The sequence below is a fragment of the Camelus dromedarius genome, chromosome 8, assembly GCF_036321535.1.
Source record: "Camelus dromedarius isolate mCamDro1 chromosome 8, mCamDro1.pat, whole genome shotgun sequence".
Taxonomy (NCBI): Eukaryota; Metazoa; Chordata; class Mammalia; order Artiodactyla; family Camelidae; genus Camelus; species Camelus dromedarius.
This window is the reverse complement of record NC_087443.1, coordinates 6,600,771-6,616,853: the sequence shown is the minus strand read 5'-3', so window position 1 is coordinate 6,616,853 and position 16,083 is coordinate 6,600,771. Positions and strand designations below refer to the sequence as shown.

The 16,083-nt window shown below is 45.8% G+C and overlaps 1 protein-coding gene across 1 annotated transcript in view; it reads right to left on the bottom strand.

Moving 5' to 3' along the window:
- GNPAT (glyceronephosphate O-acyltransferase) overlaps window positions 1-16,083 on the bottom strand; it is a 29,497-nt gene that overhangs the window by 13,034 nt on the left and 380 nt on the right. Inside the window, exons 2-3 of the mRNA XM_010995420.3 lie at window positions 8,255-8,437; window positions 1,295-1,471 (exon numbers count right to left, since the gene is read on the bottom strand). Of these exons, the coding sequence (XP_010993722.2) occupies window positions 1,295-1,471; window positions 8,255-8,437 (360 nt within the window). The remainder of the gene's footprint in view (window positions 1-1,294; window positions 1,472-8,254; window positions 8,438-16,083) is intronic.

Below are 16,083 nucleotides of genomic sequence, written 5' to 3'. Positions count from 1 at the left end.
CAGGGATCCAGACAGGGGGTCAGCGATCCAATCACAGGAGGACAAAGAAGGTGGCCTTGCGAGTAAAGTAAATGGCTGACTGGACACAAAGCAGTGAGAGGGGAGGGTATGGCCCAGTGGTAGGCTGTGGGCCTAGCAAGCCCAAGGTCCTGGGTTCAGTTCTCCGCACCTCCATCAAAAAACATTAAATAAATAAATTAACAAACAAACCTAATTACTTCCCCACCCCCCAAAAATAAAAAAAAAAAACCAAAAAAACCCCAAAGCATTAAAAAGCAGGAGGAAGAAGGCCAATGAAGGAAAGAGCTTCCTACGAAGAGGAAAAAGGTATAAAAACCATAAATGAATAAAAATAACCTCCATAGGGAAAGCGCCTCCTTTCAGAAAAAAGTAAACTATTAGATGACAGGAGGGATGGAATAAGAAAAATCACCACTTGGCAATCGTTAGAGTGATAACGGCTTCAAGCGAAAATCACCAGTGGGTGTAAAAACTAGTGGGAGAAGGTTGGATGAAAAACAAGACACTGAGCATTCCTAAAGCCCCTCTTCCCAGGTCCTTATTCATCACAAAGGGACAGAGAGGAACTCTACAGCGGAGACACCTGGCGAACAGCACCGTCACCGAACGGACAGACAGATGCCACGTGCTCCTGGTCTGACGCACAGAGAAGGACACACCCTGAGCCTAACTGAGAAAACATCCCTCAAATGCCAATCAGTGGGCACTGGAAAATAACTGGTCTGTTTTCTTCAAAAGTCGTATCAGGAGACACAAGCCAAGACTAAGGAATTGTTCTAGATTAAGAGGGTCTGGAGAGAGAGGGATGCTGAACGAACGCACAGTGCAGGGTTTTCTTCTGCTGCACCAGCCACAGCTGGGCCCCCGGTGAGACGTGAGAGAGATCTGTATCACCAGCACTGGAGCAGTGTTAAGTTGCTTATTCTGACAGTTACGCCATAAGAGAATGTCCTTGTTTAAAAACACTCCCAAAAGATGTGTGAGGAGAGGAAAAAGAAAACGTAGGGGAATCTCAGGGAAGCATATGCAGAAACTCTGTGTTGCTTCTGTAACTCTGTGACATCTGACATCAGCTAGTCTGTGAAGTCTATACAGTCTGTAAATAACTGACGAAGCGAGTTCGGCGGAAGTCTGCGGGTCTGAGGGTGACAGAAAACCCTGCACAGAGGGGCCAGCCGCGCCTGACGGTGAGGGCTGCTCCCCCAGGGCAAAGTGCGTTGACTGAACTGGGAGGGACTGAAGAAGCCGTTGTTTTTTGACGAGCAATACTCACTTTCTGAATACCTTCCTCATTTACGCACACTTTCGAGAAAATTTGTTTAAATATTTTGCTCAGGGCAAAGGCGAAAAACCGAATGGCTCCCAGACGCAGTTTGTGGCTCATTTCATCCAAGATCTCACAGGCTTCCTCTCGGAGGACGTCGACAGACTGAAGGGATTCCCTGGAAAGCTAAAAGGAAGAGGGAGAGCAGGGATAAATGTCTGAAAAAAAGAAGTCAGGATTCTTTCTACCCGAGCCAGTATAACCAGTTCCAAATTATGTAGCTCAAAAATGATCTTTCTAAATTTAAATTGGTATGATTTATTTTCAAAAATAACAAAAGTGGGTCAATGATCCTATTTAGACAAGTTGAAAGACTAGAAATTCAAAGAGAATTTGCTTTCCTGGATGGCAGCTGAAACGAAAGAAACCACCTCACCTTCCCATGTGATGTGCTGGTACATTAACATCCAAATTCCCCAAAGTAAGTTGCTGCTCACAACCTAGGGTCCGAGGGTATGTATTCAGGGCTCCCTGTCACTGGGTTCTTCCAGCACTTCGCCTGCTTGCTCAGTGCTATCGCACGGTAACATACAAGGTAAAAATACAAGGTTCTCCTGAAATAGCCATTCAGACGCCAACAAATATACAAGACGCTGGTACAGAAATCCCCCAGCTATCAAATCAGTGATCTCACAACGGAACGGTCTTTATTCACATGGCATGTCTCTCTGCACAGAGAACAGGGTGCGGGCTGCGTGCCGGGACCGCCCAGCGCCTGGAGGTGAACAAGGCACGGCTTCTGTCCGCAAGGAAGCCTAATTTGGCCCTTGTAACTTCCCCCACACAAGCACCCTGAGAAAGAGTGGCATCGAGTGACAAACAACACTCCTCCCCAAAGGAGGGACCTCTGCTTTGCGATGAGGATGGACACTGCAGCCCCAACCTCCCCAATTACAGGTAGTGAAGAAGTATCTTCTCTTTTCTAATAACATGAAAACTGACACTTCAAAGTAAACAATTCAGTGGCATTTGGCTCCTTCACACAGGCTGCATGACTGTACTCTCCTAACTCCGCATCTTATCTTTTGAGGGTCCCTTCCACAGGCCCCAGAGTATGGGACTAGGATTAAGAACTTCCTCTTCACCTGTGCTCCCTTACCTCACTCAGAGGTCATCTGAAACAGCGATGTCGCAAGAAAAGTCAGTGATACGGTCAGAAGAAGGCCCATTCGAATATAAACAGACTGAAGATGGAAGGAACAGGAGACGCGGAGGTAAAGGCCACAGCTGTAGAACGGATACCTGAGCAGTCTGAGAAGAGGGAGGATACAACAGTAAAAGCAAAAATGCTTTTCCGAGTTGGAGAAGCCTTGGGCCTGTTTTTTGTCTTTTTATCATCGTCTTGTTTTTTTAAAATTAAGATAAATATGCATAAAATAAAATCTACCATTTTAACAATTTTCAAGTGTGCAGTTCAGTGGCCTTGGACCTGTTTATAGACTAAAGGGAAGAAGAAGCCAGAGAAAGAAAGGCTGGTGACAGAGACAGGGAGAGGTTTCCTGCCAGAGGTCTCAGGAGAGGCTGGGAAGGGTGGCTGGCGTCAAGTCACAGCCGTGTGATTCGTCTTGACCAACAGAACAGACACCTCCTCCCTGAGCCTGGACGAAAAAGCACACGTGGAGATGGGTGTAGATACAGGTACATCTGAAGATACGGAACGGGAATTTGAGGAAGATAATTTCTAATATTTTTCATTATCCCATTGGAAAATAAATGATGCTTTGCTAGTGGCAAGAAGGGTAGAGTCTAGTAAGAGCTTAGGCAGCATGAAGGTCTGGCAGAGCTGAGGGGAAGGGAAGGGACTGATGTAAGGAGGGACCCCGAGCCTGGAGACCACCGGTCTGCACACCTCTGCCAGTCCTCCCAGGAGCTGTCGGGACCCTGGAGATGAGAACACAGAGGCGCCCTGGCACAGATCCTGGGCTTTTTCCTCTGGGCTGTCTGGAAGGCAGACTAGGGGGCAAGAGAACTAAGGATGCTGGTGAGACAGTCACGCAGATAATCTAAACAAAGACGAGGTAGGAAGACAGGGCAGGAGCAGACAAAGGGAAAACAGAGGAGTCAAGGGACTGGTGGGAGGCCGGATTCAGGAAACAGGGCTAGGAAAGGGGCTGCTATTTGAAAACTATCAAAATAGTTCAGGCCAAACAAAGTCCTACTGTACAATACAGGGAACTACCTTTAAAATCATACACATACACAGACACACACATATATAGAATAATAAACAGAATCACTGTGCTGTGCACCAAAAACTAACACAACATTGTAAATTAATTATACTTCAATTTTTTAAAAAATTGATTTTTTCCCCTGATTATAAAAGTAATAAAAAAATAAAAGTAATACATATACCTTGTAGGGAAATTGGAGAATTCAAACAAAACATTATTTATTCTAAGAACCTATAATGGAAAAGAATAGAAAAAAAAGGATATAGATAGACATGTATGTATGACCACTTTGCACAAACATATATATATGTATATATACACGTGTCTATGTATGTATGTATAATCACTGTGCTGTACACCTGAAACTAACACAATATTGTAAATCAACTATACTTCAATTAAAAAAAACATTATTTATTATTTGGGGGAAAAAAAGTTCAGGCCAGAGATGGAAAAGACCCAAACAAAGGGAGTCACAGGTGCTGAAGAGAAGGGAAAGGGCTGAGTGATGCTCAGTTTTGTTTTAGGAGACAATGGCTGGTGGGGCCATCCTCTGAGACAGGGAATTCAGACCAGGGACAGAAGGCGGTACAGTGTGGGGGCTGAGAAGGCAGATACACTGATGTTCACGTGTTTGTGAGACACATAAAACAGATGTCCAGCAAGGAGCAGGACTGTTGGAGGTGAAAGTCTGAACCCCAACAATCTGGCCACGGTGAGACACACTGTTTGGGTGTCATCGCCGTGGAGATGAAAATGGGAACGATGAGACCAGACACAGCGGCCAGGGGAGCGCAGAGAGGAAGATGAAAAGGCTGCAGAGTCCGTCGTGAGAAACACTCACACGGCAGATGGAGGAACCTGTAACAGAGACCGACAGGAAGCTGCGGAGGAGAAGTGTGCGTGCGACGCCACAGACGTCAAGGTAAGAGGGAGCCTGAAGAAGGAGTGTGTCCAGCAGCAGTGACACAGCAATGGCTGATCAAGGCTCCTTGGGACTGGCTCGCTTGCAGGGCCACAGGGACCCTGACTGGGTGGGCTTCAGCAGTCTTCTGAAACTGGGATGTGAAGAGGGCAGCCTAGGCCTCTGAGGAGCCGGGATCAAGAGGGGAAGAGAGAAGGGGGGTGTTACAAAGAAAGAAATGCGGCCAAGAGGGGACCTTCCTCCAGGTAGGAAGTGTCTGTGCCAACGTGAGCCGGGGGCGAAAGTGGAGGAGCAGGAAAGACGAGACCCCTGGGGCCTGGAGGGAACGGGACAGACGAAGAACACCGGTGAGAAGGGGGCTCTGATCAGAAGCCAGGCCTTCTCCAAGGCGCTGAAGGAAAGCAGGGAGGCGGAGAATGACCTGACCGCTTATTCTGTGCAACTGGGCTTCTCATTTGTCCAGCAGATATGTGTGTCCCCGCCGACCCATCCTCCTGGAAACCTCAGATAAGCAACGGTGTTCTAACTCCTTGTCCCCGATCTGGTCCCCCTTCAGTCTAGTCTCCACATTACAAACCTGAGTGGTGTCTTAAATGCAGAAGTAATCATATCTTTCCTGGGCCACTTGGATGGCTGCTGTCCCATTCTGTGAGATAAAGACAGCCTGAGTCAGAGAAGTGGCAGCAGAGATGGAAAGAAACAGACCAGAGCTATTTTAGGAGAACAGATGAGCACTCTGGGTGACGGACGGCGCATGAAAGGGAAGCAAGAAGCTGAAGATGGGATCCGGATTCTATGGGGGAGCATTCCTGGAGACACGGAAATCTGGGTGGGGGGGTGCACACGGTACAGGCTGGGGTGGAAGGATTAAAGAGGTGGACCTCGACATCCTGAAAATGAGGTGCTTTTGGAATTTCCAAGTGGATATGCAGGTAGACATATAAAAAATATACGTGTGAAACTCAGAAGAGACCTGGGCTGAAGCCATGGATACTAATCATCTGTATTATTTACTACATTATTACCGATTATTAATTTATAATAATACATCATTATTATAGAATAATATTATAAGGCAGAGTTATCAGCATAAGGAAGGTACTTAAAATCCTGGCAATAAACAAAACTGCCCAGTGAGTGAGCGGAGGACGGGGCTGGAACAAAACCTTGAGGAGCGGCAGCATCTAAAGAGACAGGCTGAGGAGGAGAAGCCCATTGAGACAACTGAGGAATAATCAGAAAGGTGCGGTGGGTCAGCGGGCGCGCGGGGTCACGGAAAGAAAGGAGAGAGAGAGCCCCAAGCTGTCCAGGGTCTGAACGAGGGCGACTCAGCCGGAAGGAAGGAAGTCGTTCACAACCTTGGGAAGCACTGTTCCAGCGGGTTGGAAATCCGATTCCGGCGAGCTGAGTGGTCCACGGAGGGTGAGAAAGTAGGGTGACAAGCCTACTTAGAGAACAGAGAACACAGCCATCTTCTTCAAAGGGCAGAGTACAAGCGGGAAAGGAAGAGATGGGTGGTAAGTACGGAAGGAATGTGGTCCACGTCTACTTAAGCTGGAAGAGAAGTAAGTGTGTTAAATGCCGAGGGCAGAGAGCCAGTGGAGAGGAAGACGCCGAGACCTCTGAGGGGACGGACAATGGAGCCAAGTCCCTGAGGAGGAGGAAGGAGGCGGAACTCAGGGCAAAGGAGCAGGGTGGGATTAAGCCAGGACAGAAGAGGATCCCTCTTCCACTTTAACAGGAGGGCAGAAGAAAATGAGGGCTAGTGGATGCAGGTAAGTTAGGGGCCTGACCACCGGAGGCTGAGAGAGCTCTCACATGATGGTTTGAATTTGCTCCGTGGAGCAGGACGGAAAGCCATCTGTTGAGAGAAAGGGGAGGAGGTTCAAGGAGAATGGGGCAACTAAAACTGCTGTCCTGGAGAAAAGGAGAGCGTTCAGCAGGGAAACAAAGGATTACTGGGTCACACACAGGGCCCGATTGTGTTGTATAATCAAGAATTCATAACAATTCCAATCTGCCTAGATTGTTTAATTTTCCTCAGCAGCACAGCTAAGTTTGAAAAACACCGGCTTAAGTCAGTCATACTTAACCTGGGAGTGCATTAGAATTACCTGGGGAACTTAGGAAAAAAAAAGAAAGAGAGAGAGAACTGCCTGGGTCCTAATGCAGACCAATTAAATCAGAATCTCCGTGGACAGGACCAAAGTATCTTTTTTCATTCATTAATTCAAGAACTATTTATTGAATACATACTATGTGCACCAGGAATATAAGCAGGTAAAAATTCTCGCCTTTACAGCGTTTACATTGTCATAATAATAATAACAATAACAACAGTCAACGTTTTGAAAAGTTCTCCAGGTGATTCGAACAAGGAGCCAGGACTGAGGACCACCGTCTTTAGCTCCTTACTGATAAGGAAGGTTCACTTACGCAATAGGCCCGAGAGAGAAGACAAATAGTTTCTCTAAGGGAGATCAAAACAGAAGGGTTAAGAGCATAGGTCATATTCTGAATCAGAAGCAAACAGACAGCAAATAATAAAGACAATAAAGAATTTCCTCAAGGCCATGAACCTGATCTCCAGGTAAAAGTCAAAGCAGCAGAATCTCCACAGGTAACCCTCACGGCCTGGGAGCAGCCGGACCATGCGACACGGAGAGCCCGCCATCAGGAAAGGAAGCTCTGATTATGCCCAGCAAACAATTCTATGTTGATGACTTCAAATGATGATGTCCAAAACAGAACCCAGCTTCTCCCCAAGCCCTCGTCCCAGTCCCTATCTCAGTGACTGGCTCTACCAGCCTTGACTCTCTCTCCCGTTCGCTTCATTCCCCCAACTGGTTATTTCTTACATCTATTTCTGTTGCTGTAACCACTTACGGGTCCTGGCAGCTATGATCCCACAAAGGGACTTACTGCAAGAGTGTCAGACACAGGTTTCCTGCCCCACTTCCAGCAGAACGGCGCTTCTAAAACATAAACTGATCACACCACACTCCAACTGGAACCTTTCAGTGGCTCTGCACTGCACGGAGGATGAACTCCCTCCTTTACGTGGTTCACAGAGCCCTTCACAATGCGGCCCCTGCCGACCCTCCGGTCTCAGTTCTTGTCATCAACCCTTCTTTGCTCTCTGCAGTCTGGTCCCACTGAACCACCTTCAGTACCATGAACATACATGCTCTTGACTCCTTAAAATGAGCTGGTGCTTCCCAAGCTATACTTTGGAACTTCCTGGGCTTTTAAAAAAACTCCTGATCCCTGGCTCCTCCCCCTGACGCTCTGATTGAATTGGTATGAGGGTGAGACCCAGGCACAGGGATTCTGAAAAGCTCCTTGAATAATTTTAACGTGCACTGAGGTTTGAAAACCGCAGGGAAGAAGTTATTTGCTCTGCTGGGAACACTCTTCACCCACTTCCCCTGGAACAGCCCTACACATCTTTCAGGCCTTATTTTAAAAAGCACTTCTCTGACAAAACAGTCACCCTTGTAACTAATTAGTGCCCCTTGTACCCTGGCCTCCCACTAGCACGTCTTGTATCAGGTTTCACCGTAACTGCACACCTGCCATTCTCTATTAGACTATATACTTCAGAGGTCAAGAGCTCGGTTCAGCTCGCTCACTGTGAGACACAATGTCTAGCAAAGAGGCTGACACACATTACGGGAACAGTAAACATTTGATGAATGTGCACATACAGCAAAATCTAACAAGATACATTAAAAATGGCAGAACAAGTTCACAGAATCAAGAAGACAAAGAACTTGCTGACATTGAACAAATGAAGAGGGAGCCACTTACCTGTTTAATGACATAACGAACCTCTTCAGAATTGAGAACACTACGTTTAATATCACTCGGCTTGCAGGGAGTAATCCCCTTATAGACGAGAGGCGTGTAGCATTTCATTGCAAATTTCAAGTCACTGACATGCCTCCTCTCCTCCAAAATATCTTCAAACTCATCCCACTTTTTGAGCTCCTTCTGTGGATAAGACAAAGGAAAGAAAGTCATGCACACACTGTAAAATAAGTTAGGACAGATCAGGGATTACACTGGTAAGGTTTTCATCTGGGCCAAAATTGTTATTCTATGACATGAACAGGCGCAGTGTTCGGATGTTAGATTTTCACACAGTAAGAAAAAGAAATGTAGCTCTTATTAGGATCAGTGAATTGATACTGAATTATCATAATATTTGATTATTATGTTTCTGATTGTTATCTTCATAAATCCAGGGCTGCTTTGGGAGAGTTAACAGAGACAGCAGAAGCGCGACATTAAGCTCTAGGGTAACCCAACCAATTTTACAGTCTCCTCAATCATACTGATAAACTTGTTTCTTCTGCCTCTTTTGCTTAGCTTGAAAAATTAAACCAAAGCATATACTAGAAACTCAAAATTACGTCAAATCACATAAAAGTACGCGGCTGCCAACTCGAACAGAAGGGCTCCCGTGTAAGCCACCAGGAGCAGTCTGCGTTTGCCCTATTACTTTCTCGTCTCCTTTCAGCCCTCAGCTTCTACCCAGCCAGACCCTGGCACTGCTAGTCATCAGGCTACCAATGACCTCTGAATTGTTACTTCTTAAAAGGACAATCCTCACAACAAGCCAATGAGGTAGTTGTCCTCGCTACCCTGTTTCACACTGGGGAAACCCAGGCAGAGAAGTGAAATGACTCAGCCAAGGTCCCGCGGCTCGCAAAGGGCAGAGACATGGCTCAAGCTCAAGACTTCTCGTTTCACAGACCCTGTTGCAGCCACCACCCTATCTATAGGACCCAGCGTGTCAGTTATGGAAGATCTGGAAACGTGGAAACGTACAAGCAAAGATAAACTGCCCACAATTTTACACCCCAGGATTAACTCCTCTTAACACTTACTAGCTTCCTTATTTTCTCTGCTTCATAGATATAAAAATACATATTTTAAAATTTAAAACATGGACCATACCAAATATAGTTTATCTTGCTTTTTCAACTGTATTATGAGTACTTCCCTATATTTAATATTGTTTTAAAATATTTTAGGGGCTGCATACAATCACCTGTATGTTCCCTAATTTCTTAATATATTTTTTTTTGAATTACCAAAGTGATACATGTTCATTATAAAAGTTCAGAAGATGCAGTAAAGCACAAAGAACAAAATTAAAACCACCTGTCACCCAGTGAGCCAGAGCCCATGTCAGGGACTGTCTTTTTCTCTGCCCGTGGCCATGTCCCCTCCCCCACCACTGGTACATTCTGATTTGCCAGCTGGCTTTCTTCACCCGATGTTCATCCGTGTTATTTAAGTTTCCACCACGATATTATTTTTCATGTTGGACGTTTGGACTATTTTTCATTCATTGATATTATAACAAAGCAGAACAAACACTACTATTTTTTTCAAATTTAATCATTAACTCCGCCTCTTTCTGGTCCTCATCCTCCCAGGCCTCCCGCAGTGTGACATCATTGTCAGGCATGCCTCCTCTCCCCGCCTACAACTATCTGACAGTTTCCTACTTTGTTTTTAACCCACGCTCACCTACTCAACTGGTTTCAAATAGATACGCTTCTGAATCTCTTGCCCTGTTCTCTTCTCCCATTTGGCCCCTTCCAAAACTGAACTCACTTCCCCGCTGCACAATCCTACAACCTGATTATTTTCCTGAAATCTCAACCCGTAACCTCCATGCCATCTACATCCCTATTTATTTACATCATTCTAGACTTCTAGCCCTCACCCTGCACATCCAATCGATTCAAGACTGCTAACACGGCAGCTAAGAGTCCACCCCGCCTACTCCCCATGCACACATCCAGCCTCTGCTCTTTGTCACAGCAGCCTGTCACCGGTCTCCTTGCCTATGCTTTGCCCCTCTGAATCAGTCTTCCATGCCACCACGTGCTCTTTCCAAAACAATTCTGACCAAATTGTTCTCTGCTTAAGAATAAGACTTCAGTGACTTCCGGCGTCCTGTGAGAACCTCTATGACCTGGCCTTTCCTTCCCACCACACTCACGGTCCACTCCACAGACAGTGATCTGCGTTTCCCCAACACAGTCCACTGGGCCTTTGCACATGTCTGTCTCTGCCTGGAAGCCCTTCTGTCCCTCTAGCGTCCTTGCTTAGGCATTACTCTTCTGTGAAAGCGCTCCGAGTCCCTGGATGGAATTACTCTGCCTTCCTCATTAGGATTTCTTGACCTTCTATGTCCACCGTTACCATGTGTATCCTGTAACACGAAATCGTTTGCATGCCTGTCTCCCTACCAAAATGCAGTTACCTTGGGGATAGGACAGTTCATGTCCTCTTTGTATTTCCAACATCTAGCTGTGTTTGGAATATAGCATAATTGATCAATAACTGAATGAATGAACGTTAAGGTAATAAAATACAGGATGTTAAACTGAGACCATTAGGCAAATGAGAACAGAAACAGAAGCAAAGAGCACTTACGAAGAGTTTAAAAGGGTAACATGTAAAACATGGGAAATCTGCAAACATGAACCTTTTTATTCCCACACACATAAATATACTGGGAAAAAATCTTCAAACTGTTGCAATTCTGGTGTAAAACTGCAGTCATTGTAACATATCACATACTCTTGCTTTTAAGGCTGAAGAACCTTGAATTCCACATTTCTCAATAATAAAGTGACAGCATAAGATATACAGGCTCAGAATATACTTGGCAGAATGCCACAAACTGCCATTATAAGTGATGTAATTTTAGGGACAAAAGAGCTGTTAGAGGCTTCCGATTTGTGGGAAGAGAAAAGGATGAGAACCAGTTGGGGAGGCTGTGTGGAGGGCTGTGGTGGGGAGAGAAAGAGAGGAAGGGGAGAAAAGAAGAAAGGGAGGGGAGAGGAACTCCTAGGAACAAGAACCTGTAAGGGAGAGCAGCAGGTACATAAAGTTTGAAAAGCCTGCCAGACACGATCATCGTCCGCCCTTCCACGGTCCTCTGTTAACTGTAGGATCGAGCGCACACTTCTTAGCGTATGGCTCAGCTCTGTGGAGGCCTGCAGTTCCCCAAACAAGCCATGGCATTGCACGGCTCCCACATCTTTGCTCAAGTCACCTCTAAGAACAGCTTGCATTATCAAACATCTGAGCACCTTATACACTTGGCACTGTGGTGCGGGTGGGGATATGTGCGAGGGACCAGGGGCACAGTGGTACCAGTTACTGAGACAGGGCACTTACAAATGGCCCTTCCCCACGGCTGCCCTGGAAAACACTTAGCCATCAACCACAGCTGCTGTTCACTCCCCCGTGGACCCTTTCCAGGGCCTCCCCTGAACCAGAGGGAACTGGCCATCTCCTGTGAGTCTTTAGGGAACCCTCAATACATTTTCATCTAGAATACATCATTAAACTTGCATTTGGTGTCTCCCCTACAAAACTGTGAGCTTCTTGCCTGGGTCGGTAAGGTGTCTCACACATTTTTGTGTTTTCATTTTGTACTCATCATTGTTTGTAGAAGGAAAAATAAACGACAGAAGGAAGCCACTTGCACAGCCCTGCTGATAACAGCTCTCCAACACGCACAGGCGAGAGCTCAAACTTCGCCCAGTCTGGTCTAACCCAACGTCTAATCCAGTGGGTTTTAACCTAGGTTGCACTGTTTAAAAAAAAACTGATGCCCAGGCCCCCTCTAAAGATTCTTAATTAATTTGGTCTGTGAGTGGTACCTGGTATCAGAAGTGTTACGGGAAGTACTCTAAGTGATGCCTGCACGCAGCCAGGGTGGAGTGTTACTGCTCGTAAGTGGCATTTCCTATGCCATGCTGGAGTATTCACCAGCATAAAGTAAATGTATGTACACGGCTACTCACCCAGGCACAATACAAAGAGAAGTCCCAGGAAGAAGATTCAGGGAAGAGCTCTTCCCCCGCTGCTTGTTCTCCCTGTCTGACTTTGCACAGCAGGCCTCTTCTTATTGCTAGTTACACAGGCCTCTCCTGCAGCCTCCCTTTCAACTGCTCTGGTGGACGCACTCATTCAACAGACAGTTACTGAGAGCCCCTGACGTACCAGGCACTGGTCTACAGGCTAAGCATGCAGCATGGACGAGGTGGACCAGGAACGTGTGCTGAGGGAGCTTATGTTCCCTCAAGGAAAGACAGACAAACACACAAACCAGGTAAGTTCACTTAGGGATCCTGCCAAGAGCACGCTGGTAAATGTCTGCCTATGGGAGAGCTCTGACCTACAGCATTTGCCAGTTTCTGTGGTATACATACTCCCACCCTGGCAGACTTCAAGCTGCCAGTATGACCTCACCGACCATGGAGTCGGGGAGAGCTTTAAGTAGCCACTGTTCTAGAGGATTTCCACCTGACAGTGTGACAGACATAAATAACACGAAGGGTGTAGAAAACAGTAAAATTTAGTAAAAAAAATAATTAGGAAGTGCTGTTTTGAATATTTGTTACTTTCACCAGAATTTATCTAGTTGCCTGTTTGTATAACTTAATCTTTAATCATTAATAATTAATTTTTAATAACAGCTGTGTTTTAACAATAGGCTTGCAAACTTCATAAAAATTTAATGGTCAGCTTTGAGCACCAGTATAAGACTGCTGGAGCCCAGCACTGGAAAGAGAATCTGAGGAAAAGAGAGTAACTTGTGGGGAAGAGTGATTGGAGAGCTGCTCTAGATCGAGTGGTTGCGAAAGGCCGCTCAGAGGAGCTGATAACTGAGCTGAGAACCCAATGATTTAAAAAAGCCAGCAGTGCAAAGTCTGGGAAGACACAGCCTGCCCCATGGGGGGGACTACAAGCTCCCTGAAGAGGAAGCATGCTCACTGTCTGAGAAACAGAAGGCCAGCGTGGCTGAAGCCCAGCGAGCAAGAGCTGGAAACGAAAGGGGGAGCACTTGCTCAATTACAGAGTCTTGCAGGACGCTGTAAAGAGTCTAGAATTTCCATTTTGACTCTAACAGGAAGCCGTAGTTTGGGTAATGGGTACCCCGGTGATTATCCAGCCCCAGTCTTCATCTGTGGTCTCACTGAAAGATTTCCAGCACACCTATGGCTTCGGATACAACCTACCTGTTGATGGCTGCCACATCTACATATTTAGGGCAGTCCTTCCTCTCTTGCTCTGGTACCATATTTGTAACTCTACTTGGATGTTTCCCCGACACTTTGTGATGTCGCTGGTCCATAACATGATAGTCTACAAGTTAAAAAATCATTCATGATGCCTCTCACAGCTCAAGCTCAACACATCCCAGACTAAAATTACTGTATTACCCGGACTAAACCTGCTCCTTTTCCTCTGTCTTATCAGTGAAAGGCATCATGGTTCACCCAACTGCCAAATCACAGAAACCAGGAGTCAACTTCAGACTGTGGCCTCTATCTTAGTCACCACACTCAGCTGTCCTGATCATGACATAAACTCGGCCGCCTCCCTTCTCCCCAGACTCACGGCCACTGTCTGACTTCAGGCTTCCACTCCTTCCCTGGAACAAGTGTCCTAACTGAGCTCCATGCTTCTGCTATCAGATTCCTTCGCCAACCAGATTCCCTTTCTACAGACCCTACTCAAGCAAAGGAGGTTATCCACACAATCATGCCCAAAACCTAGAAAGTCTTCTTAGACTTTCCAAAATACAAATTTGATCATCCTCAAATGGTGCCCGGTAAAGTTGAGATTTTATCCTTAAACATACGTGTGAAATTCCTTTAGGAAACATATTCTGCCTACTTCCTTTAGTTTCACTTCTCGTGTTCCCTTATTCCACCCTCCCCTGACTTGGTCCCCCAAACATGCCCCAAACATGTGGTTTCCTTATGTGGATGCCCAGGACTGCCTTCCTCCCCCCTACCTCCCATTTATTCCTCAAAAACTTAGCTCAGGTGTCACATTCTCTAAGAAGCCTTTCCCAAGGCTCCAAAGAGGCCAGGTGCTCCACCTTAGCACTCTCACAAGATGCTGCGCGGGCTTCCACCAAGGCTCTTACTTAATTGTCATTATTTGTTTATTTTCAAGACTTCCTTCCAAATCCTTAAAGGCCAGGGTTGGGCTTTTTAACTTCTGTATCTCAGACATTGAGAATACTGACTAGGACACTTAAAGTTCCCACTGCTGCAGTTTTTCTGCAATCAGCAGTACCTTAAATATCTCAAATAACTCTAATATTAGATCAGAGTATTGCACAATCAAGAGTGTTGCAGAGGAAATAAATAAGGACTGAAACAGTCAGAAAAAGTACAGGTTCACAGGAAAGTAAAGATTGCTTTACTTTCACAGGGTAGTGAGGGTTGGGGGGAGGGTGTAGCTCAAGTGGCAGAACAGATGCCTAGCATGCGTGGTGTCTAGGGTTCAATCCTCAGGACCACCTCCATAAGTAAATAAATAAACCAAATTACCTAACCCCCAAAAAATCTCAAAAAAAAAAAAAAAAAAAAGACTAGCAAGGGTCACTGCTTACATGCAATTGCTTTAGTCTTCCACGTGAAAAAGCTGACCAGCCTTAGCGTTGGTGAATGGAAAAATACAAAATCAACTCTTTTTTTTTAATACACATGTGGAAGATGTCAGTCAATTCACAAACCCATTTAGGGCTGAAAAAGCTACTGATGGGGAGTCAGAGCTACCCGGTAATCCTCTTCCCTACATTCCTGCTCTGGAGTAGTAGGCAGAAAATGAGGTTGAAATATTTCACCACTATATGTGCGAGGTCAATGAAGAAAAAGGTTCAAGTGATAAACCACAGGGAAGTGGACAGTTAGCAATTAGAAGCCCACAGCTCTTGACAGCAAAGGAACAGAAGTTTCCATGTTTCAAAGAATACTACTTTCCCCATTCGAAGGTGGCCATATATACATATATACACTCTTTTGAAACTGGGTTTTTGGTTTATCTCGTTCTTTCGTGTTTCCGTGTTACGATCTTCCTCCATAAATTGACATTATATTTAAGCCAGGCCATGGTAACATGCATTCTCTTATTTCCTCCTAAGGTAGATAAAAATTAATTTAGTGGTTTAAAAAAAGTCTGCTGCCTCAGGGTTGTGCAACCCTGAGAGCTACAAGACTTCCACTTCATAATTTCTTCAGGAAAATTGTAACTAGTATTCCGTCGGCAAAAAAGACCAATTAAAACCCGGAGAGCGGATTGGGGTGTGGGTTGAAAGGGCAAATTGTAGAGGCTGGGTGGCATTGGTTGTCTTCCAAAATGACTTGTGGAAAAAAGTACAACGGTGGATGAAAGACAAAACGTACAATAAAAATTTCCAGAAGTCCCAAATCTTCCTAGATGAAAAACATAACGTCTTAAAAACTCTATGCTCACATACAAGCCAAATACACTCTCTCCCGGGATTATCACGGGGGCAAAAGAGCGGGGTGGAGAGCCACTGGATTATTTCAGGCTGATTCAGACCCGCAGGTTCTCAGGTTTGCCCAAAACGTAGCCCGACTCGCCGTCGCTAAAGACGGAGAGCCCCACTCTCCCTTCTCATTTCAACGTCAGGGGCTTTCTAAAGGCCCAGGGTCTGGTGGTGGGAAAGGGAAGGGACGAGCCGAAAGGAAGCGGGGAAACCGTCATCAGTGGAAACTTCTAAAAGCATCCAGACATTCATTCACGCACACGGAGATACACCGTTGCCTTGGAAACCAAGTCAA